The sequence below is a fragment of the Xenopus tropicalis genome, chromosome 7 (genome assembly GCF_000004195.4).
Source record: "Xenopus tropicalis strain Nigerian chromosome 7, UCB_Xtro_10.0, whole genome shotgun sequence".
NCBI classification, from domain to species: domain Eukaryota; kingdom Metazoa; phylum Chordata; class Amphibia; order Anura; family Pipidae; genus Xenopus; species Xenopus tropicalis.
This window is the reverse complement of record NC_030683.2, coordinates 104871878-104893776: the sequence shown is the minus strand read 5'-3', so window position 1 is coordinate 104893776 and position 21899 is coordinate 104871878. Positions and strand designations below refer to the sequence as shown.

At 43.6% G+C, this 21899-nt stretch overlaps 2 protein-coding genes across 2 annotated transcripts; both read right to left on the bottom strand.

Moving 5' to 3' along the window:
• Nucleotides 1-18: 18 nt before the first annotated feature.
• Nucleotides 19-1649, bottom strand: leng1 (leukocyte receptor cluster (LRC) member 1). Its single transcript, NM_001016263.2, is given in 4 exon segments — nucleotides 19-294; nucleotides 555-811; nucleotides 946-1131; nucleotides 1485-1649. Coding segments are annotated over 4 exon segments (783 nt in total). The 5' UTR covers nucleotides 1617-1649; the 3' UTR covers nucleotides 19-86.
• A 4063-nt stretch (nucleotides 1650-5712) lies between these two features.
• tmc4 (transmembrane channel like 4) lies at nucleotides 5713-20915 on the bottom strand. The gene is made up of 16 exons (XM_004916238.4): nucleotides 20706-20915; nucleotides 18047-18260; nucleotides 17480-17628; nucleotides 17185-17346; nucleotides 16333-16412; nucleotides 14988-15133; nucleotides 14396-14543; nucleotides 13774-13947; nucleotides 12892-13049; nucleotides 12114-12240; nucleotides 11359-11456; nucleotides 10422-10605; nucleotides 9846-9976; nucleotides 8329-8484; nucleotides 7907-7985; nucleotides 5713-7583 (listed from the first exon to the last, which is right to left on the bottom strand). The coding sequence occupies exons 1-16, from the start codon at nucleotides 20758-20760 to the stop codon at nucleotides 7542-7544; spliced, it is 2103 nt and encodes a 700-aa protein (XP_004916295.1). The 5' UTR covers nucleotides 20761-20915; the 3' UTR covers nucleotides 5713-7541.
• Between the last annotated feature and the right edge of the window lie 984 nt (nucleotides 20916-21899).

The window sequence follows — 21899 nt, the reverse complement described above, 5'->3', positions numbered from 1 at the left end:
AGGACATTCTACAGCAACTTGGAAATATATACATTTTATTATCAGAGCTATGAGATGTAGAAATATTGCCATTAGTTTCTTTAACATCACCGCTGTGGCTCTTCTCGCATTTTAGGTTTTCGTGCCAGCTGTGGGTTGAACTGAGAATTGTAACGGCGTGTTCGGTCATCCATTTCTTGTTCTGGTTCTGCAGACTCCTTTCTCCCTGATAGCAAGGCTTCAGCCCGAGCTCTCTCTGCTGCCTCTCTCTTGAGACGTTCCTGCCTTAGTTGCTCTATTGATGGCTTGGTGGGTCTACAAGACAAAGAAACAAATCACTCTAAATCATGCAGCACACTCCTACCAAGACCAAACTTTCTAGAGGCTGGAGACATTGCCTACATTACTACTTCTGCCAAATATTTACATTGTGAGTTAGCTCATTCAGCACAGAACAAAAGAACTAGAGAGACAAAGGCAGTGGATTTAATTGAGCACTGGGATCCATGGGCTTCTAATTAAAGCAGCAGGAATACCTGTAGACTAGCAGCAAATTCCAATTTTGTCTAACCTACCTGCTTTCTTGCCTGGATTTATGTTTGTTTTGCTTTTCTTCTTTAAATTTCTTCTTTTCTCCAGATTTCTTCTGCAAGTATTTCTCCATGTCATGTAAAGGATCTAACAGGTTTTTCACCTTTTCATCCTTTGCGTTGCCATCTTCGGCCTTACAGTGGCGACCAGGGACTTCCTGGTACCATGGGCGACTGGTTTGGGCTTCTGCAGCACTTTGTCCTAAATATGTAAGAATGCCCAGGGTTTTTTCTTGCCGCTCCTGTGTAAATTATCCATAAAAAACAAAGCAAAACCCACCTAAGAAATCAAGTTAAATACAAATAATTTAAAATACAGTAAGGGAAAAGTTGTCAAAACACACAGCCTCTCCTGCAGTAAAGTAAAATAACAGACCTTTTCTTTACGTTTCTCCTCTTCATATTCTTTGTTGCCTTTGTTTGTTCCTTTGCCCTCCTCCACTTCTTGAAAAAAGTTGATGTGGCCAGAATCCTTGGTGAGTTCCACCGAGGAAGTCCCATCACTCCTGTACTCTTCTGGCAAGGAGAGACGAGCCTTCTTACGCAGGAAATCTGTCCGAGCCTGAAACGGCAAACACACATGTGCAACCAAGACACCTTCCGTCTAATGTACCTGGCACCCTCTGGCAGCAGTGTCTCCATGACTGAGTACCAAAGAATAATGTAGATCTACTGGAGATGCCAAGAGTATTACAGTTGAACCACTGCCCCATGGAGAACATTTGACCACAAGGCCAGTGTCAAACGGTATACCATTCCGCGCCTTTACAGAGATATGCGCAATGTGAGCTTGATGCAAGAAACAGGCGCAATCGCTCTCTGTGTGCAACATGCACATTTTTGCCTCTGTAGTATATAAGGCCTAGTGTGCCTTTAGAGCCGGGGTCTATAGTTTCACTGCAGCGCTACTCTCACCTCTTGTTCTGCGAGTTCCACCCGTTTCCTACGCACTCGCTCCTCTTCCGCAGCCTGTGCCTCGTCCTTCCTAACGCGGGCCACGTTATCCTTATTACGCACATGCCAGCTCTTCTTAGGCAGGATATTCATGGCAACTGTCCTGTCACAATTCCACCAAATAATCCTGCTTTAACTTTCAACTCCGTGATTCCTTCCGGACACAAATCCAGACGTCACAAATCTCATCTCGCGAGATCGTTGCGTCACGCCGCATAACGTAAGCGCGGGGGCGTGGTACGTACGAACCTTTGGGGGCGGGAGTACGTCCGTGTCACATAAGGATAAGCTGTTGGTTGTGGCATGTCACTTGAGTCCGCTTGCTATTGTAATTGTCTTTGCTTGTAGCGCCTACTTCTGACAGGGAAAAGTCACTGCGTTCCCAGTCTTTATGATTTTCATTTAAAAAAAACATTTTTTTTTGCTTTGTTTAGTTTTAGCTTGGGCCAGGGAACAAATAAAATAATTTTCTCAATTTGACCAGAAAGGAAAGAGGGGAAACTAGGGATGGGAGAAATGTAGAAACAGTTTAAAACAAGGGCTAATTTAGAAGAATTAAAATGGATGAAATAAACCAAAACTAATCTTGAGTTTTTAGGATTTTTTTCATGGCATGGGAGAATGCTAGTATATTTGTGCAAACAAGAGAACTAAGAGCTACTGTAGGCACCATTCATACTTACCAAGCACTTAATTGTAGGCTGTGAATTGATTTTTCTTTTTTTATATCCACAGTGCCGGGGCAGGAATAAGCGTCTGATGTGCAGACTGTGGAAACCAGATTGTTTGCAATTAATGGACAAAACAAGGGCTGATTTGGGACAAGACTTCCTACTCCTGCACCATTTTAGGAAGGAAGGAGTTCAAATAAGAAACAATGGCAGTGGCACAAGGGTTCCACTTCTTTTTTGTTCCTAAACTGTGGATGATGGGAGGGTTTAAAGCAGTGATCTCCAACCATGTTGCTCCCCAACCCCGTGGATGTTGCTCTCAGTGCCCCCAAACCAGGTAGTTATTTTTGAATTCCTGACTTGTTGTCAAGTTTTTGTTGAATAAAAACAAGATTTACTACCAAATAAAGCCTCCTGTAAGCTGATAGTGTGCATAGAGGCTGCCTAATAGCCAATCACAGCACTTATTTGGCTCCTCCATGAACTTTTATGGTGCTTGTGTTGCTCTCCAAGTCTTTTTACGTTTGACTGTGGCTTATGAGTAAAAAAGGTTGGGGACCCCTGGTTTAAAGGTACACTAAAGCCTGCAGCACTGCTCAACCAAACTTTACTCAGTTGTTCCTGGACTACAAATCCCAGAACAATTTAACATATAATGAAGGGTGAGCTGTAGTCCAGTAACATCAGGGGTTGTATTCTTAAAGCAATATTGAAACATTTCCAAAACCTTTCCCCAAATCTCCAGGGCCAGTGGCTGCATTAAAATGCAAAAAAAATTCTCCAATGAGAATCCCAGCTGATCTGTGTAACTCTGACTTCCTGTTCTTTGTTCCTGCAATTGGAGTTGGGAGCAATAAGTACAGTTTCCCAGCACTGAACAAGTCTGTCCTTTATTCCCATGTCTGATTCCAGTGTCATACAATGAAGGGAAAAAATTACATAATTATCTCTGTATATAAGATAACAGGAATATCCTGACATAGTGCTGGGATCAGCATTCTCATTGGTCACTTCTCTTGCACTTATAATGAGATTTCTGGTCAGTAGAATGCTCAGTGGTGAATGTTCTTGCATCTATAATTATGTTTTTCAGCAACTTCTATAGCAAAACTAGGGGCGCAGTGAGACAGCACTGTGATTGGGTTTACAACCCCTTTAAAGTGATACTGACACCAAAAAATTTCTTATAAAAATATGAATCTACTTCCAAACCTACCTATAGGCAATGTTGAGTGTTTTTTTTCCTAAAAGTCCTGTTTCTCTACATAAATCCTACTGAAGATCCTGAACCCGACTGTCTGGCACCCCGACTGTAGCTTCTCTCCTCCCCATTACACATAGACAATGGAGCTGAGCTTGTCACACACCGGCTGAAAGCAGAAGGGGTGTTGCAGGTTTGTGATTGGGCATTTTTATTCACTTGGGAGGCATTTAAATTAAAACCCGGAAGAGGGGAACAAACATGACTGCTCTGTGGGTCTGTAATTCGTGCTACCATAATTATGAAGCGAAAAAACTTTGCAGATTTAGTTTATAAGGAATTTAAAGCTGGTACAAATTAAAACACAACAGCATGTGGAAAAAAAATGTAAGTGGCTGTCAGTATCACTTTAAGGTCTTGTCTCAAACTCACACACCTTCCATGTCAGCAGTTTCATGTAAAAGCTTGGTGTTTGATCCTTGCATTAATTTACTTTCCTGTTGAATTGAATTTATTCCTATTGATGATTTAAACCCACCCCAAAGAGGAGGGACATATCCAATATCCACCAACTAACTGGGCAGATTCAGTGCTTCTGGGGGAAGGCACAACAAGAAGATTTTTTTAAAAGTAGGGGCAGATTGTCAGCTGACAATGTGCCCCATGTGCCCTTGCCCTATGGGTGTGTGGAAATGGCTCTGGTAGTAGAATTTCTGTACCTCTCTTTCTGATTACTTTGGCCCCTGCTATGGTGAACAACCATAGTATTCATTGATGCTGCACCCCAATATTTTTTCATAATGTTAAACTGTTAATATAAGGCAGTTGTTAATAAGGAGCAGAGTCAGGCTGGGGGGCCCCTAGGGTGGTAGCCCCGGTGGGCCCTGCACCCCCCAGCACGACCCTGCCCCATATTAACAACTGCCTTATATTAACTTCAAGATACCTCCGCCGGAAGCACCCTGGTCGACGTCCTCCCCTGAATGTGCGTATGTGAAACGTATCAGGGGAGGACATCGGTGCTCAGGGGAAGTGGCAACAGGGTCGGGTCTGGGCAGCTGGGGCCCACCAGGTATTTTCCCAGTGTCCCGGTGGCCCAGTCCAACCCTGATAAGGGGATTTCATGGAAAATATTGGCATGAAGTTACAGTAATTGTTTATCAGTCATTTTGTATTTGTAAAATTCATTGTTCGTTGCTCAAAAATTCAATTTTTAATACCAACATTACATAATAAAAACAAATATAACTCCCAGCACGACATGTAAACATAGTTCTGCAAATGGGTATGTTTGTAGCAAATAAGTAGCTGCCTAAAGAACAGAGAAAATCACCTTTTTATTATGAGAAGCATTTCCTTCCACCCAGCAGAACATGGAGTTTAAACACAACTAAACATGTTAATGGATGGACTTGTGTGTTTCTTCTGAATTTTAGCGATGGAGAAATACACCTGAGCCATACCATTATATCATGACAAGCTTTGTCCCACAAGGTAATCACTGCACCTAGCTGTACACCAATCAGATCTTTACTTTTGCTTCCTAACTTGTAGGTGACTGTTCAAATCTAATTGCTGAGTACTTGTTTCAGGCTGCTAAAAACAACGCTTTGTCAAAAGTTCTTCTTTTCATAGGACAATTATCCAAAACCAAGATCAAAATAACAAATAAATAAATATCCTGGATTGGCCCAAGTGAACAACTTTTAAGGCTCTGGCACACGGGGAGATTAGTCGCCCACGACAAATCTCCCTGTTTGCGGGCGACTAATCTCCCCAAATTGCCATCCCACCAGCGAAAATGTAAGTCGCCGGTGGGATGGCACGCGCTGCGCAGGCGATTTCAGCAAATCGACGAAGTTGCCTCGTGAGGCATTTTCGGCGATTTGCCGAAATCGCGCCGCCGCGTGTGCCATCCCACCGGTGACTTACATTTCCGCAGATCGGATGGTGCCAGAGCCCTTAGGGTGAAGACACACAGAGCACTACTAGTAGCAGCTACTCTTTCACGGCTACTTACCTCCAGAAAAATACATTTCCATAGACAATACTGAGAATTGCCTCTGCCAAAACACACATGGAGACAGTTATCAGTAAAGGATCAGCATTGTCTATTTTAGTAGCTGTGACAAGTAGCTGCTACTAGTAGCTCTGTGTGTCTTCACCCGTAGTGACTGAAAAGTAACTTCTGCACAAGTTGTATCCAACTAAAACTGGAGAAAATCAGCCTGAAATAATGGGCCGACATCACTCTTGACCATTAAATACAAAACTGAGTTTTAGTGCTTTGAAATATATATAAATATAATGAATATAATTTCAGTGTTGAATGTTTTATTTAGTAAAATGCTCAAAGAACGAAATACTTTTGCAAGCCACTGTATAAGATTATTAAAACATCCACATTATGTTACATTATAAATACTGTAATCATACTTTCTGTTTAAATGTGATTTTTTTAAAATGTAAATGTATACTATGATTGCAATCAGTATTCACTTGTTGATTATTTGTATTTGCACCCGTTCCTCACACCTCCCCCCCCAGCATTGCTTAGTGTGAGACTTGTGCAGCCGGCGTGGGGACGTGACTCTGATCACATTTACATTCAGTGCCATACACATTCCCATCTTACACATATAGAGCAACATCATAATAGTCACCCTGCCGCCCGGGCCTACATCATAATAGTCACCCTGCCGCCCGGGCCTACATCATAATAGTCACCCTGCCGCCCGGACCTACATCATAATAGTCACCCTGCCGCCCGGGCCTACATCATAATAGTCACCCTGCCGCCCAGGCCTACATCATAATAGTCACCCTGCCGCCCGGACCTACATCATAATAGTCACCCTGCCGCCCGGGCCTACATCATAATAGTCACCCTGCCGCCCGGACCTACATCATAATAGTCACCCTGCCGCCCAGGCCTACATCATAATAGTCACCCTGCCGCCCGGGCCTACATCATAATAGTCACCCTGCCGCCCGGGCCTACATCATAATAGTCACCCTGCCGCCCGGGCCTACATCATATTAGTCACCCTGCCGCCCGGGCCTACATCATAATAGTCACCCTGCCGCCCGGGCCTACATCATAATAGTCACCCTGCCGCCCGGGCCTACATCATAATAGTCACCCTGCCGCCCGGGCCTACATCATAATAGTCACCCTGCCGCCCGGGCCTACATCATAATAGTCACCCTGCCGCCCGGGCCTACATCATAATAGTCACCCTGCCGCCCGGGCCTACATCATAATAGTCACCCTGCCGCCCGGGCCTACATCATAATAGTCACCCTGCCGCCCGGGCCTACATCATAATAGTCACCCTGCCGCCCGGGCCTACATCATAATAGTCACCCTGCCGCCCGGGCCTACATCATAATAGTCACCCTGCCGCCCGGGCCTACATCATAATAGTCACCCTGCCGCCCGGGCCTACATCATAATAGTCACCCTGCCGCCCGGGCCTACATCATAATAGTCACCCTGCCGCCCGGGCCTACATCATAATAGTCACCCTGCTGTAGGGCTGCCACCTTTCATCAATGTTCTTACTGGTCAAAATGAGGGGTAGGTCCACAAGGGGTGAGTTTGTGACATGCAGCGGGGTTGTGACATAAGTGGGGGCGGGACAAGATATTGGTGGCCAATATTGAATGGGAAACAGGGACCGGAGCGGGTTAGAAACAGAGCTGGAGAGTGGATAGGAGGTGGTACGGGAGTGGGTTGGAGGTGGGCCAGGGGCGGGGGACAACAGCAACTACATTGCTGTTAAATTGGTAATCCTGGCCTTGGCTGGTATTTTACTGGCTAAACCATCATAATAGTCACCCTGCTGCTCGGGCACACAGTTCAGGAATGTAGGCATCAGTGACTTCTGTGGAGCAATGTTTATGATATGTGTACATTCTGCGCGGATCTCATGCACAGAAGGGATTTATATGTGTAAAAGGAATCACCCTTGGTACATCTCAAGCTGGAGGCCTTCATGCCTGATCTATATACTGAAAGTACATTTCTTAAACAATCTCCAGCCTGGCCTGCTAATAATGGGATATATTTACAGCAAATAAATAAGCATGCCATGTGATGTACAGAAGCCTCAATCTTGTAAATGCCATTGCTTCTTGGCTTGCTCAGTAACTCACTTGTCTCAGGAATATCTTCCTGCTTCTTTCCTACAAAGTAAAAACATTAAATTGAGTCACTGGGGGAACTCATAGGCTCCTCAGAGGCAATGAAGTAGAAAGAGAAGCTGCTCTGGTTAAGACCTTCACTGATATACGGTGTATATACAAGAAGGTACAATGGCTCACAAGAAGCAGGAAACTGGAGAATGGAAGCAGTTTCACTTTTCCTGTTTGCCCTGTTTAGCTTAAAAAATTAAATACAAAAAGGCAAAAAGGATGTTCAGCACAAGCCCTATTGGTTGCACTAGGTTGAACAAGGGGGTATATTGTTTAAATTCAGTAGCAAGTAAAATTGTATGTGTTCTGCTTACCATCTGTAGCTGATCCTTCAGGGTCATCACCAGTTTGCCATATGAACTTGCCAGTGCAATGAGGTAGAACATTAAAATGCTTGTTTGATAAGAAGAACGAGAAAGAAGATGAACATTAACATGAAGCTGAGAGAAAGTGGGGATAACTTATCATTAGTCGTTATTTTATTACTAACAATATGACTGCATCCCAGAAACTGCTCTTGTAACTGATATATCCATGTGCCAACTGCATGAAATTGGTGTTAGTGCCCAATGCTGCTGCTGCTGCTGAGCTCCACTGAGCATTAATGACATATTAAAATGAATCTTAAAAAGCAGTGAAACCCAATATACAGACTATATTCAAACTATTGAATCCAGAAGGATTGTAATAAATCTGCCCCAGTGGTTTGCTGTTCCCAGTACCTGACCAAGCTTACCAGCACAAACAGAACAAAGGCACAACGAAAGCTTGCGATCCAATGAACATAAAGAATTCTGCCGCCGTCTTGGGGAGGGTTTCAATGGTCATGGGGACTGTTTCCCAGATTTTGTTCTGCCCTTGGAATGGCCCACAGGCTTTTGATGGTGTCATTCTGTTTAGAAATGAATTACATTGTATATCATATAATAATATTATCTTTAAAAAAAATCACTTTATTGGAGCTCCCTGTAGATCTGCTTCAGTCGTGTTTCAAATGAGGGGTGGGCATTGGGTGGCTACCTGTCCGGGTCAAAACCGCCTGCCCAGTTTCCCCAATTTAGAAAACCAGACAGGGCTCTTTCAGATTGACATGGCGATCGGGCAGTGACGTCATAGCCCACCCACATGACATCACTGCCTGTGGTTAGCCATGGCAACCCTGGGTGGGCCTGTCCTAGCTGTCCCTACAAGAAGCCCAGTAGGAGGGGAATAGCCAGTCTCAGCCCTGTAGTCACACAAGCTTCAGTTCAGGGGAAAGGCCGTATTAGGGTGCCATTCTACAAGTTAGCAGGACCCTTTGCCAGGCCCAGTTGACCAATGAGTTAATTACTGATGTCCCCTTGGACAGAGGCATTTGCTGCTAATAATAGTATGGGGCCCTGTGATTCCTAGTAGTGGCCCTGTCTGTATAAATAATATGGTGCCCCATGATTCCTGATGGGGTCCCTGTCATTAATTACAAAAGCAGATCCTGTAACTACTGGGGTCCCCAGAAGGTATAGGTGGTTCAGTGGGGCACATCCGGATAACCAGTTTGAATATATGTTTATGAAAATATTTTTATTCCCAAAATCTAAGGGGGAAGCTGACAATGATTTTACTGTGAGACCCAATCAATTCTAATTATTCTGTGATTGAGCCATGAAGACATGTCAAATGGAAAAGCAATGTTATAATGTGATATTCAAGGCAACAAAAAGCAAAGGCACTCAGGGCTACAAGGGAACAACCCTTTAAAAATTTATTGCGGAGGTGCAACGTTTCGGAGCAAACCTAGCCGCTTTATCATGCTTGATAAAGGGGCTAGGTTTGCTCCGAAACGTTGCACCTCCGCAATAAATTTTTAAAGGGTTGTTCCCTTGTAGCCCTGAGTGCCTTTGCTTTTTGTTGCCTTGCAGTTTTGGGAGGGTGCCGATCCCTCTAGCAGTGTGCACCGGGCGTTCAAGTTTGGAGAGCCAGGGTGTGCGGAAACGGTCTCTGTTGTGCTTATAATGTGATATTCAGCAATTTTATGGCTGCCATGTATTATGTGGGTGTTTATTATGCCACGTACTAATGCCAAAAAATTGAGATAAAGGAAACATATCTAGATATGTGCAGCTCATATAAACTGTCAGTCACCTGATGTATCACTCTCTCATTAACCAAGAAACAGTGCCAAAGCAAAGCTACAGTGCTGACCTTTTATCAGTTAAAGTAAACAATACACACAGAATACTTAGGTTTCTCTTATCGTACAATAAATATACTTACGAAAATATACTGTACAGGACTGGCACCCACGATATAGCGAGGCCCAGCAGCAGAACCAACATAAAGAAAAAGTTGGCACTCGATGCTCGGAACGTTCGATCAGCTGGACGACAGTTGGCAAAAAGTGTCAGCTGGAAGTGATGGTTAAAATAGAAATATTAAAAGTTCATATTGGGGTTTAGACTAAAAAGGCATGTTTGTTATGTTTATTGTGGAAACATCACACTTTCCTTATCTACAGCACGCAATAATTAAATTTTTAGTAAGTAAGTATCCCCCCCCACATCTCTAGTAATGAATAACTAAACAGTATTATGCCCCCCCACCCTGTGATGTTTGGTTAAAGTTTGGTTAAAGCCGTAACTGCACAGTTATCTACCTATGCTAGTTAATAGTGAGGCTTATTGGAGGGCAAGATCCTCACTAGGGTAATACCATTGCAATCAGTAAGTTTGAGCTGCCCACTTCAGAGAACTTGTGAGTAAATGATAAGTAAGTGTTTTATGCCCATCAATATTCGTGTCAAAGAAAGAGAAATCCTGAGAGGTAACATTGAAAAGTATAATATATCTGTACCCTCTTCAAGTAGAAGATGATGAAATATTTGACCGTATTGAGAAGAGGAAGTAAAGGGCAGAAGAAGGTTCCGATCCAGCAGACAGTCTGCCCATAGACAATATCCAGTACGTTCTGAGGCACCAGGAACTCCTGCTGGCCCCAGAACTGAATGGGCTTGCATGAGCAGTGGTCAACCATCATCCTGCAAGAAGAGTGGAAAGAAAGGGCATTTAACTCCCACCGGAAACCCAACACAGATGTATGCAGTTTAATATGTCTAGGGGGCTTTGGCAAAAGAGCATATACCAGTTTATGAGTTCAGCCATTTTAGATGTTCTAGAAAATCAGGATTGGCCAACTTATTCATTCTACTGGAATATGGCACATGATATATGGCAATTGGTGAAGGCAAAACATGTCTAGATTCAAGAAGTGTCTCATGTAAACTGCTTGTTACTGGCCCCACTAGCGCTACTTTTTTACTGGGTGTAATATATTGCCTTTCTGCCTTTGTGAGGGAGTTTATTAACAACCCCAGGCCCCTTCCAAGGGTCTCAATTCCCCTTCCCAAACTACACAGAGTCTCACAACTGGGCAGCAGGGTTGGCAAGCACCATCTTGCACCCCTTTAGGCTGACGAACATGAGAAAGAGGACCGGAAGTAGTCTGTTTTTTTAGACAGCTAAAAAGATAGTCATGGGACTCCCTGGGAGGAAACTTTGGGAGGGAGTGGGGGGCATTTGGAGGGAGACTGGGGTTGTCAATAGCCTTTAGTTCTCCTTTAAGTAAGGGAACTTATACAGCGAAGCAGGTAAATATGGAATTGGGGAAAGATGAGGAAAAGGGGCCCCTACAAGACTGGGTAAGTGGGGTATTAGCATGGCAACTACATTTGTTCCTACACTACCTAAACAGCTATATAGTTTAAGTGTGTCAAGGTACCAATGCTTCTTACTTTCTGGGAAAGTCCACCAGCAGAATGACCACAAGAACAGTCAGAAAATCAAATATCAGCAACTTGTACATCTCCTGTCCCACACGTGTCTCCCAGCACTGGAAAACAAATACATAGCACTGCAAAGGCATGGGACCATGGACACTTTCTGAGCTGCCAGTAATAATTCATTTTAGGATGGGCAGGCAAGATTCCCTGTATAATGAGATGGCATTACTAACTCTGGTGCTAATATGCAGAAGCCCCCCAGGCCATGCACAAGTACTGCTTTCAATATGGCAGGTAGTAAGGACCTGGCTGGCCTGTGGCCCCTGACACTGCACTCTGCACCCAGTGCCAAAAAATCCAGGGCTAGGTGCAGCGTTCAACATTGCACGGGGTGCCAGTGTGCACTTTTGTGCCCAAAGTGGTCTAGCAATGCCATTTGTGAGTTCTGGTAAATGCCAGAGGGGCTGCTGTAAGATGCCATAGACAGTCACTATTTATTGGGCTGGTGGGGGCTGTTTGGGCCTCTGTGTACTTGAAATGCCAGGGCCTATTTTGTATCCCAGTCCGGACCTGGGTCTGGCATTTGCACCCTTGGAAAACATAAATAACCCCTTAAATCTGACCATGTGCTGTAACCCATCGCAGCCAGGTAACATTTACTGGTCACCTGTTTAAAAGAAAACATTGTATTTCAACTTATTGGTTGTTATGCTTAACTTCAGCTGGGCAAACATTTAATTGGATGGATTTAATGGATTATTCCTTACTTTGTACTGATCAATGTTGTACCCGCAGGTCACACATTGAGCATCTTGAGGTGTTCCACTGCATGTGATCTTGTCCCAGAGAGAATAGAGCAGCATTCCCAGGCTGGCAAGGCGAAGGAATACACACCTGCAATGAGAGGAGCCCCAAAATAGCATCTTATAAAACCGATTTCTAGCTGGTAACGACAAAGTGCTGACTCTGTGTTTAGATAGTAGTAACTATAACTCATAACTGTACCTACTTCTATACCCCTCTCTGTACTCATTTCATGTCTGTACCCATGTCTGTACTCATAACTGTACCTACTTCTGTACCCATCTGTACTCATGTGATGTCTGTACTCATAACTGTACCCCTGTCTGTACTCATAACTGTACCCACTTCTGTAACCCTGTCTGAACTCATGTCATGTCTGTACCCATGTCTGTACTCATAACTGTACCCACTTCTGTACCCCTGTCTGAACTCATGTCATGTCTGTACCCATGTCTGTACTCATAACTGTACCCACTTCTGTACCCCTGTCTGTACTCATGTCATGTCTGTACCCATGTCTGTACTCATAACTGTACCCACTTCTGTACCCCTGTCTGTACTCCTGTCATGTCTGTACCCAGTAGAACGCTGCTCCTGTGAGACAGATCACAACCCTAGGCCCTTGTTGCCTCCCCACAAATCAGGGCCTGTGTGTGTGCAAACCCTGGCACAGGATCTTTATGCCCAAGACTCAGAAATGTATTCTGAGCAGTCAGTGTTACCCACTGTGGTTCAATTTACCTGATCAGTGTGAGCCTGATCTCCCAGCTGAGTGTGTACTTCTCCCACTGGATAATAATCCCAAAGACAATAGGAAGGAAGAAGTTAGCAGCTGTGATGACAATGGAGGGAAGGTATCCAACCACTAAATCCAGGATGAAGTTCTCTTTGACTGAACTCTACAAGACAAGAAACAACAAGAAATAAGTTTTATTACCAATAGAAATCCTACCCCCAACAATGATCCAAAATACCACTGAAATTCTAGCCTGGTCCAGACTTGCTATCTGTGGGTTCTGGCAAATGCCAGAGGGGCTGCTGTAAGATGCCATAGACAGTCACTATTTATTGGGCTGGGGGGGCTGTTTGGGCCTCTGTATACTTGAAATGCCAGGGCCTGTTTTCAAACCCAGTCCAGGCCCGGTGGACCTGGTCCTTAGTCTTGGCCTAAAGTCTGGCTGTAGCTTTCCAGTTAACTGTCTGCAATATGATTAAACCTTAGCACCAGAATACTATTGTTGCAGTCTGTAGCAGCTTGTCTGGCTAAATTGCACCAATGCATTTAGCATTAGCAAGCTATTATCAGTTAGGTATGATCAGTTTAATACAAGGTAAAAATAATCTAATTGCTTGATTCTGGCAAATGCCCTGGTAGAATTGAGCACCTATGTTACTACGTAAATCTGACCTGGTGCATTTAGTGAAGATTTCCTGGGTTATACTATAATGCCAGGCATTGCTGCCCTTTCTATATTCCCAGTATACCCCTGGTTCCATAAGTGTGTATGGGAAGGTGGCTGCTAAGGGTGCAGAGATTGCACTGACTGCCTTGGGTGCCAGAGTTCCTTGTCCCCACACTGCCAGTCTATGCCTGCTTGAAGAGTCTCCTTTGGATGTCCTTACATTTGTGAGCAGCACTTGAGAGTTGACAGTAGACAGGTAGATGCAGTAGAACGCTGCTCCAGTGAGACAGATCACAACCAGGTTGAAGAAGACCCGCAGAGTATAAATAGTGGCACGCTGAGATGTGGTGCGCTCAGCATGCTTACGCTTCATGTTTTCCTCTTCCAGGTCCATCTGTGGAAGTCAGTAGTCACAACTCAGCTTAGATTTATTTCTGATGAGTTAAGGTGCAAAGCTTTGCAATTTCAGTTCCATCATTCATCTCAACTACAGACATGGGCAAGTGGTCAGTGAATAGTGGCTAGTGATGGACAGCGGTTACTGTATTGTCAGTGTATTGAGGGTCCTAAGTGGGTAGAATAGTGTAGTCACAAGCAAGTGGGGGACCTGGAGATGTGGAAGGTCCATCCTTTGTTCAGGCTGCTCATTAGATAGGTACAGATATAGGAAAACATGGGTATATCAGTAATATGGCTATAGTTCCAATAATATCTAAGACAGAAAATACATATTCACCCGAAACGTCACCAAAACCATAAAATGTTGGGTGACATTCAATGAGAGGAAAGTGCAGCTAAGACATAAGCATGAATAAGCACATGAGCCCCATTTCCATACTGACCTGCAGCTCATACCGGATGCTCTTTTGTTTCAGTTTTACAATCCTGGGGTCCTTAATGCAAAAATCCCAACCCACAAATATTTTGCTGGTGTAGTTGCTTAGCTGTGTGTTCTCAGTTACCAGGCTTTGCTTAAATCCCTTGACAGATCTAGGAGACACAAGTGTTTATCTATAGTACATTCCACATTCCCACATACAGTATAAAAATTAATTGAATGTTCTATGAAACATTTTCCCCATAATTATGTAAACGATAAATCATAAGATTTTCTGGAGTAACATCCTGCGTTTATTGTGGGCTTACGTTAGGGCAGTGGTTGTTGGACTTTTTTTGTTTAATTCTCCCTTGGAGGATTGCATTTGCTCAGAGAGCCTCTTATAAGAATGTCTAGGGCTGCAAGTATTCATCTTAATTAATGTTGGGGTTTTGGGGATTGTATAGGAGAACAATCAGGTCCCCAAAGTGGCCTTCAGACTGAGCCCCTTTACCAACGCTGAGCCCCTCCCCCTTCAGACGCACAGTTTGGGAGTACAGGGAGAATACAATGCTCAGTAGAATCCAACCAGGTAACAGGCATCACTTTCTCCTTACCTGACCACTATCCACACAAGGCTGAGTAGAAAGTAAAACAGAGTGGTAGTGAGATATGCCAGGGGCAAGTTGTAGTAAAATTCAGCCAGGATTACTAAGGTATTCTTGTAAAAACCATAGAACATATAGGTGAGCTCCATGAAACCCTGTGGAAGAAAGATATATAAACAGTTACCCTTTAAGATGATACTGGCATAAACAAATGCCTAGGCTTGAAAGCACAGCCCACATGCAGTGTACTAAAGGAAAAAATGCCTCATGGCTCTCTAAAGAACCAACTCTTAACATTCTTAAGAATAGAAAAAGACTTTGTACCAAAAGGAGACCTGAAGAACACTGCGCAAAAAGGCCTACACCCTGGCACTTGGAAAAAGGACATCAGGCCAAAAGGAGACCTTTCTTTGAAGAACAGATACAGAGACACTGTACCAAAAGAAAACCTGCCCTCGGACTTTTTAAAGAAGAGAACAAAGACACTATTCCAAAAGAGGACATGGCTTCTTTCACCTTGGAGAACAGAGTGGGCAATGTACCAAAAAGACCTGCAGCCTCACACTCTGATGAATGTCTCCATGCAGTTTGTTTTATATGTTCTGTCCTTCAACATGTAACACTCCTTCTTAATATATTTATACATAGGAACATGCTGCCATGTTGTATGACTTGATTTGCGTTTGTCCATCAATAGAATTTATTAGTAGTAGTATTTATTAGCATTGGAGACAAAGGTCACTGGTGGTGCTGCCCATAGCAACCAATCAGATCTTTGCTTTTGTGTTCTAACTTGAAGGGGATCATTCAAATCAAATTTGCTGAATGGTTGTTATGAGCAACATCACTGCTAATGTTTGTCTCCATTGTTAATAAATACACCCTAAGGGTGTTGTTTTAGTTAAGCTTGAGTAAACCTCAGTTAAGCTCAGCAAATACAGTAACTTCCATTCAAATGCGTACGTGTAAATATGAGATTATGCTGCAGTTGGTAACTGGGCAAATCATCTTGCATACTGAGTGTTAGAAAATAAGGAATGGATTGGCATGGGATCATCCTCTCGTAGCACTAAAAATTATTAATATAATTGAAAGAGGAACACACATTTCCATACATCCACCTACGTGTCAGTGTTTGTATATAAGTATTCCACTCACAGGAAAGGAGATTCTGAGAGCTATATGTATATTAGTAAGCCTTTGGAAGAAGAGCATTGTTCATGCACTACAGGAAGGAGATGGAAAATCACCAATAAGCTGGAAGGTCTTTGGCCACGGAAGGAAACCCTGTGTGGCAGGTGGATCATTAACCTTAATTTATCTAGGTGTAAGTTACTCATTAATTGGTGCTTACTGTTCCCATCAGGATGTCCATGATGAATGTGTAATATCTCTCGAGCCCTTGAGGGTTTGGACTGTATTTCAGACACAATCCTGACAAAAGATGGAGTGTAAAGGACAAGGTTGAAATGAAAATGGCAGTTTTAATTAGTAATATCGACCTGACTTGGTCGTGGATGGTCATCCTTGAGGTTTGGTCTGTCGAACTGCACATAATACATGCTCTAATCTATTATCTAAAGCCCTTAACACAATCTTATACCAGTGTTTTTTGGGTTAAGCGCCCCTTTTGTTCAGGGCCCCCTTAGCTCATAAGAAGATTACTCTTATGGAAAAACATTGGTCTATCACCATTCAACCGCTATCCCAAGAATATCTAGCATAACAAACAAGTGTTTGTATGTATGTATGTATGTATAACTTTATTTATAAAGCGCCACAAGGGTACGCAGCGCTGTACAATATTACAGAATACAAAATTACACACAGGGAGGACAAGTTATATAATAAATAAATACAATAAATATATATATATAAGTGCCATGTGGTATGAGACACAGTAGGAAGGAGGTCCCTGCCCCGTAGAGCTTACAATCTAAGTGGTTGGGCAACATACAGGCACAAAGCGGTTTGCCTCCAATCTCACCCTAACTGACCTTCAAGCTGGGCTTTCAGGTGTCTCGTAGGAGAGTAAATGAGCGTTTCCCTCAAATCTTCCCCAAACTGAACTTCAGACTTGGCTGCCACAATTTAAGGGGGTGCCAGCCCCACAGTTTTGGTACCACTGCTTCACATCACCATCTTATCCCACCTGAACCAGAATATTGACATCCCTGGAAAACAGCAATTTGTGCCTTGGACCTACCGTTTGAGTTGGAGCTTTGTGAGGTTTGGTTGACATTCAGCTCTTGGAAGACAATGTTGGGAATTACAATAAATCCTCCAATCAAGAGAAATGTCACAAGGTTCATCAAGATCAGGAATCGAAGAAAAGTGAAGTAGGAGGCGATCCCTGTGCCAAAGTTCCCTGCAGAACAATGTTAGGGTTTAACAATCCATATACAGTGGGATACAGAGGGAGGTTGCACAGCTTCTTTTTTTATGCAACTGACGCAAGAGCGACACTTTTGTTTTCTGCCCTAAACCTGGGATTAACTTGCCTCCTATGGTATTGATTGTTCTCCTCCATAGCACCAGGAACTGCAGGGACTCAGATGCTTTGCTTTGGAACTGCTGGATAGATCTGCTTTTATCCTGTTTCCATGACTCCCAATTGTTTTTCTTTGCACCCAGCTTCTCCTGTTTTTGTCTGGAAAGAGTAAGAAACTAGAACTAAAAACAGCATATTTTGTACTATGCGCGATTGTTGTATATGCTCAATCAAAGAGTCCCAATACAGGGACATAACCAGTATGACCATGGATACCACTATACCTTATTTCACGGACTTTTGGGATCTCATAGATCTAAATTTTTTATTATCTTAAAGGAGACTTCAGCTCTATATCTTTGGGGGTGCTGAGCCATTAGCAGAGATGTTCTATGTTTGTCAGAGGGTAGTGCCTAGAACTCCGGCAGCACTGGCAAGATGATGCCACTGTGGCCCACAAGTAATGGGTTGAATATAGCAATTCATTTGAATCTCTGTTTAAGACTAATCAATGCCAAGGGACCAATGCCAAACATTTTATCAATGAACCCTTTGTACTGCAGTTAAGATATTTTACCGTATTTCCCTTTTCCTTTGCATGGAGCAGCAAAACTCTTTCACAGGTTTGTCCTCATCCTCATCTTGTAGTTCTGTCCACACCTGTAATGACCGGCCCTGCAGCATGGGCTGAAGGTCAATTGTCTCCAAGTGAGACTCATTGCCACGGTGACGCAGTCCTTTTTCAGAGAACTGATTTGAAACTGGAGATTCAGAGGTCCGCCAGACCGACCCTGTCAGTTAAGCATAATTAGTATTGTTAGCGGGCCTACTAACAATTAGTAAAGTACAAAAAGTGTAGCGTTTGCAATGGCAATATCTTTGCTGGCACTGCCACAAATTTGTGCCTGTTGCTAGCTGCAAACTATGCATAGAATCTTCATACATTTGTAAATTTCAAGCAAAGTGCCCTTGTGTCCGGTGGCGTGGGGCTGGGGGGGACAGGAGGGGCCCTGGACTGTGGGGTCTGTTTCCTCTATTGTTGCATATAAATCCCAGCTCCCTATCAGCTCTCAGGTAGAAGAGTGGGCAGGGATTTATATATAAGGGTGCTGGGCTTATATATAGAGAGGGGCCCAATGCCGAATATTTACACCCCTGTGTGTGTCATGCCATATTATTTAGTTGGTACAACTGGAGAGCCGGGCACAAACGGATCACTGGAGTGAATGGGTGGCAGGTCCAGACCGAAATTCAAAATAGGTCCTGGGATTTCAATACACAGATGCCCAGACAGTCCCTACAGGCCCAATAACTGGTGTCTGCCTATGGCATCTTACAGCAGCCTCTCTACAGATTGCCAGTGCAGGCCTGATGGTTGGTCAGAGATAGGTGTACCGTGTAACATATACACAATTATTTGCGTTGCTTGTCTTGTATCTAAATTACTATACTTGCCACAATGTCTAAGGTGGGTAGAAGCGTCAGTACTGAGACTAATACATACAGCGGCTCTGGGCAAATGCAGGTACTAAGGCTCCAATGAACACACCCTCCTTACTTTCCTATAGCATGATCATTCCTTGGGACATAGGCCACAGAAAAGGTTGTAATTCAATTCTCAAAAATCTCTGCTAATAAGTCACAGTATTGATCAGTGGATTTTTGCACTTTTATTAGGACTATGGGACTGCAGTGACAGTGGCAGTGATCCAGTTCTGCCCCCTGAAGCTGCTGTTTGGTTTCACCCAGGGGCTGCCCAGTGCAATCCCTTGGAATTCATTGCAGCTTCAGCCACAGAGACAGAGCAGTAAAATGTTTATGGGGACAGGGCAAGAAATGCAAAACAAAGGTTTATTGGCCATAAAGTAACCAGATACCAGGAAATGAGAGAATTAAAGTCAGCACTCCCTGTATGCAGAGGAGGTGTGTAGTCGCCAGAGAACTGTGAAATGTAACTCTATAGTTTTTGTGGGGGGGGGGCAGATTCACATGCACAATATGAAATGCATTTATTTTGTAATCAACTAATAATATGCACTGTAGATAGAGTGTATAAAGATGAATGTAATATATCTGCAGTGCTACAGGCTCCGCACAGGGGTTACATGAGTGGCAGTGCCCATCACAACAGGCAGGAGTGGCATGTCATTACATTACTGGGACATTTCTTTATCATGGAATCTTTGTTTGGCATTAGATATTCACTGGTTTAAACAAAATCTTTGTACCTGTCTGGCTGTTTATATTCTATGCACTTCTGGTTCTGACTTCCAAAACAAGGTAGCAAAAGCCAGCTGATTAAAAGACCTGGGGTAGAACTAACATCTGCTACATTGTTTCAAGAGTCAGAACCAGAGAATGATAAGGGACAAGCAAATGGTGGCCAATATGTTTGAATATTCAACTTCCATGTTTATGTGACAAAAAGTCACATGATTTTAAGGATTTGGATTCGGTTCGACCAGGAGAGTGGATTTGGCCAAATCTGAATGCTGCTCAAAAGGCAGAATCTTGACCGAGTCCTGGATTCAGTGCATCCCTAGTGGTTAGCAATGTGTGTCAGTACCTTAACCCTTTATATGCCCTCCACACATTATTACCTAGATTACACATCATAGCATCAACCTTTTTAAAGAGGACCCATAAATAATAAAGGAAAAACTAATAGTAAACAACTTCCCAATATAAATTCTTTAAACATCTTTGAGGGTTTTAAAAGCTCTTGTGTCCCAGCCGCCTGTGTCCCCCCTCCACTGGCAGCAGGTAGGAGAATGGCTAGGGAGGGGGCGCTTCTTTTCGGCTATAGAGGAAACAGAATCCGTGGTCCAGGACGAGGGGTCCCCCACCGGTCTGCTTCCCCTATAGTTACACCACTGAATGCTATTCTGCATGAAATATTAAATTCATACTTTAGGGCTTGGCTTTCCTTCAAGAAAAATGAAAGCATTTAAAGAGAGAAATGTATTGACTTTCTAGTAGATTATTGGGTTTATAGTTGCACAAGCTTTCTTCCCCCATTCCCTAACTGTACAGTGCTACAAAATAGCCTGGTATTCCCCAAATACAGTTCAAGGACAATCAACTTTCCCTTGGTGGACCCCCAGATGTAGTCCCACCACAGCCAAACTTTAAGCCTGCCTATCTGATTAGCATTCTGCTTTTATAGAAGAAATTATCACAGACTCAAGGTAAAATTGCACTTTTGTGCTTGGCAGCCCATATTAAACAACCCTTACCTGTACCCAGCGGATGTAAGTCCTCATTTATGATGCCATCTTCAGAATAATACATCTTAACATAAACCTAAATCCCTTTCCCCCCAGGTTGGTACAAGTGCCAGCTGGGAACCATATGAAGTTCTAAACAAGGAAGCTCAGCCGCTCGTTAGGGAACGTCTGTCACTGTAAAAGTGTTTGGCGACTTGTTCCTGCTATTTACAATGATTGTAAAACCCAAAGGAGTGGCTTATGAGTCAAGCCCAGTGTCCAGAAGCCGGGACAATGGTTATAAATGAAGCCAGGACAACGGTTATAAACACAGAACTGCAAGCAAAGAAAAGGGATCAGAGTGACAAGGGGTGTGGAGCCTCCTAATCAAAATCATTCTCAGAACCTGTATTCATACTGCCCCTTTCCTTCATGAGAGAGAGACAGAGAGACAGAGAGACAGAGAGAGACAGAGAGAGAGAGAGAGACAGAGAGAGAGACAGAGAGACAGAGAGACAGAGAGACAGAGAGACAGAGAGAGAGAGAGAGAGAGAGAGAGAGAGAGAGAGAGAGAGAGAGAGAGAGAGAGAGAGAGAGAGAGAGAGAGAGAGAAGAGAGAGAGAGAGAGAGAGAGAGAGAGAGAGAGAGAGAGAGAGAGAGAGAGAGAGAGAGAGAGAGAGAGAGAGAGAGAGAGAGAGAGAGAGAGAGAGAGAGAGAGAGAGAGAGAGAGAGAGAGAGAGAGAGAGAGAGCACTCCGAGAAATGATAAAGGCACACAATGAAGAACAACAAGAAGTTTAGTTTCTAGGAATCCCAGCTGGAAACTACCTTTTATAGAGGTTGAACTCAGCCTGTGATTGGCTGCCCATAGGAAGGAAATAGCATCTGGAAAACTGAGTGTACCTAAATCCAGGGGTGGGGAGCAGATTAGAATTATTTTTGTCTACATCCATCCCTTTTCATTTAGGACCATGATATGATTATCATGGGGCTCAAAGAGAAGAAACAACCCCTTACTGTGCCCTGCCTGGCCATTTACTGTGTACCTGAGGGGCTGGCTGTTTGTAGGTATTGGCACACAAAAGCCAGGGGCCAAAAAGGGCACCGATTAACAGCAATAATTGCACAGCGGCTGTGGAGGCAGTTGCTACTTCCCACTTAGCAGCAACACATCCCACTGTAAAATAACACAAGGAATATATATATATATATATATACATGGCCC

Coding starts and splice junctions, on each gene's coding strand:
- tmc4 (XM_004916238.4), bottom strand. CDS start 20,760: ATGTATTATTCTGAAGATGGCATCATAAATGAGGACTTACATCCGCTG. Junction 10,606..11,358: donor CTGGTGGACTTTCCCAGAAA/GTAAGAAGCATT, acceptor CTCTTCTTGCAG/GATGATGGTTGACCACTGCT. Junction 9,977..10,421: donor TCATCTTCTACTTGAAGAGG/GTACAGATATAT, acceptor CATCACTTCCAG/CTGACACTTTTTGCCAACTG.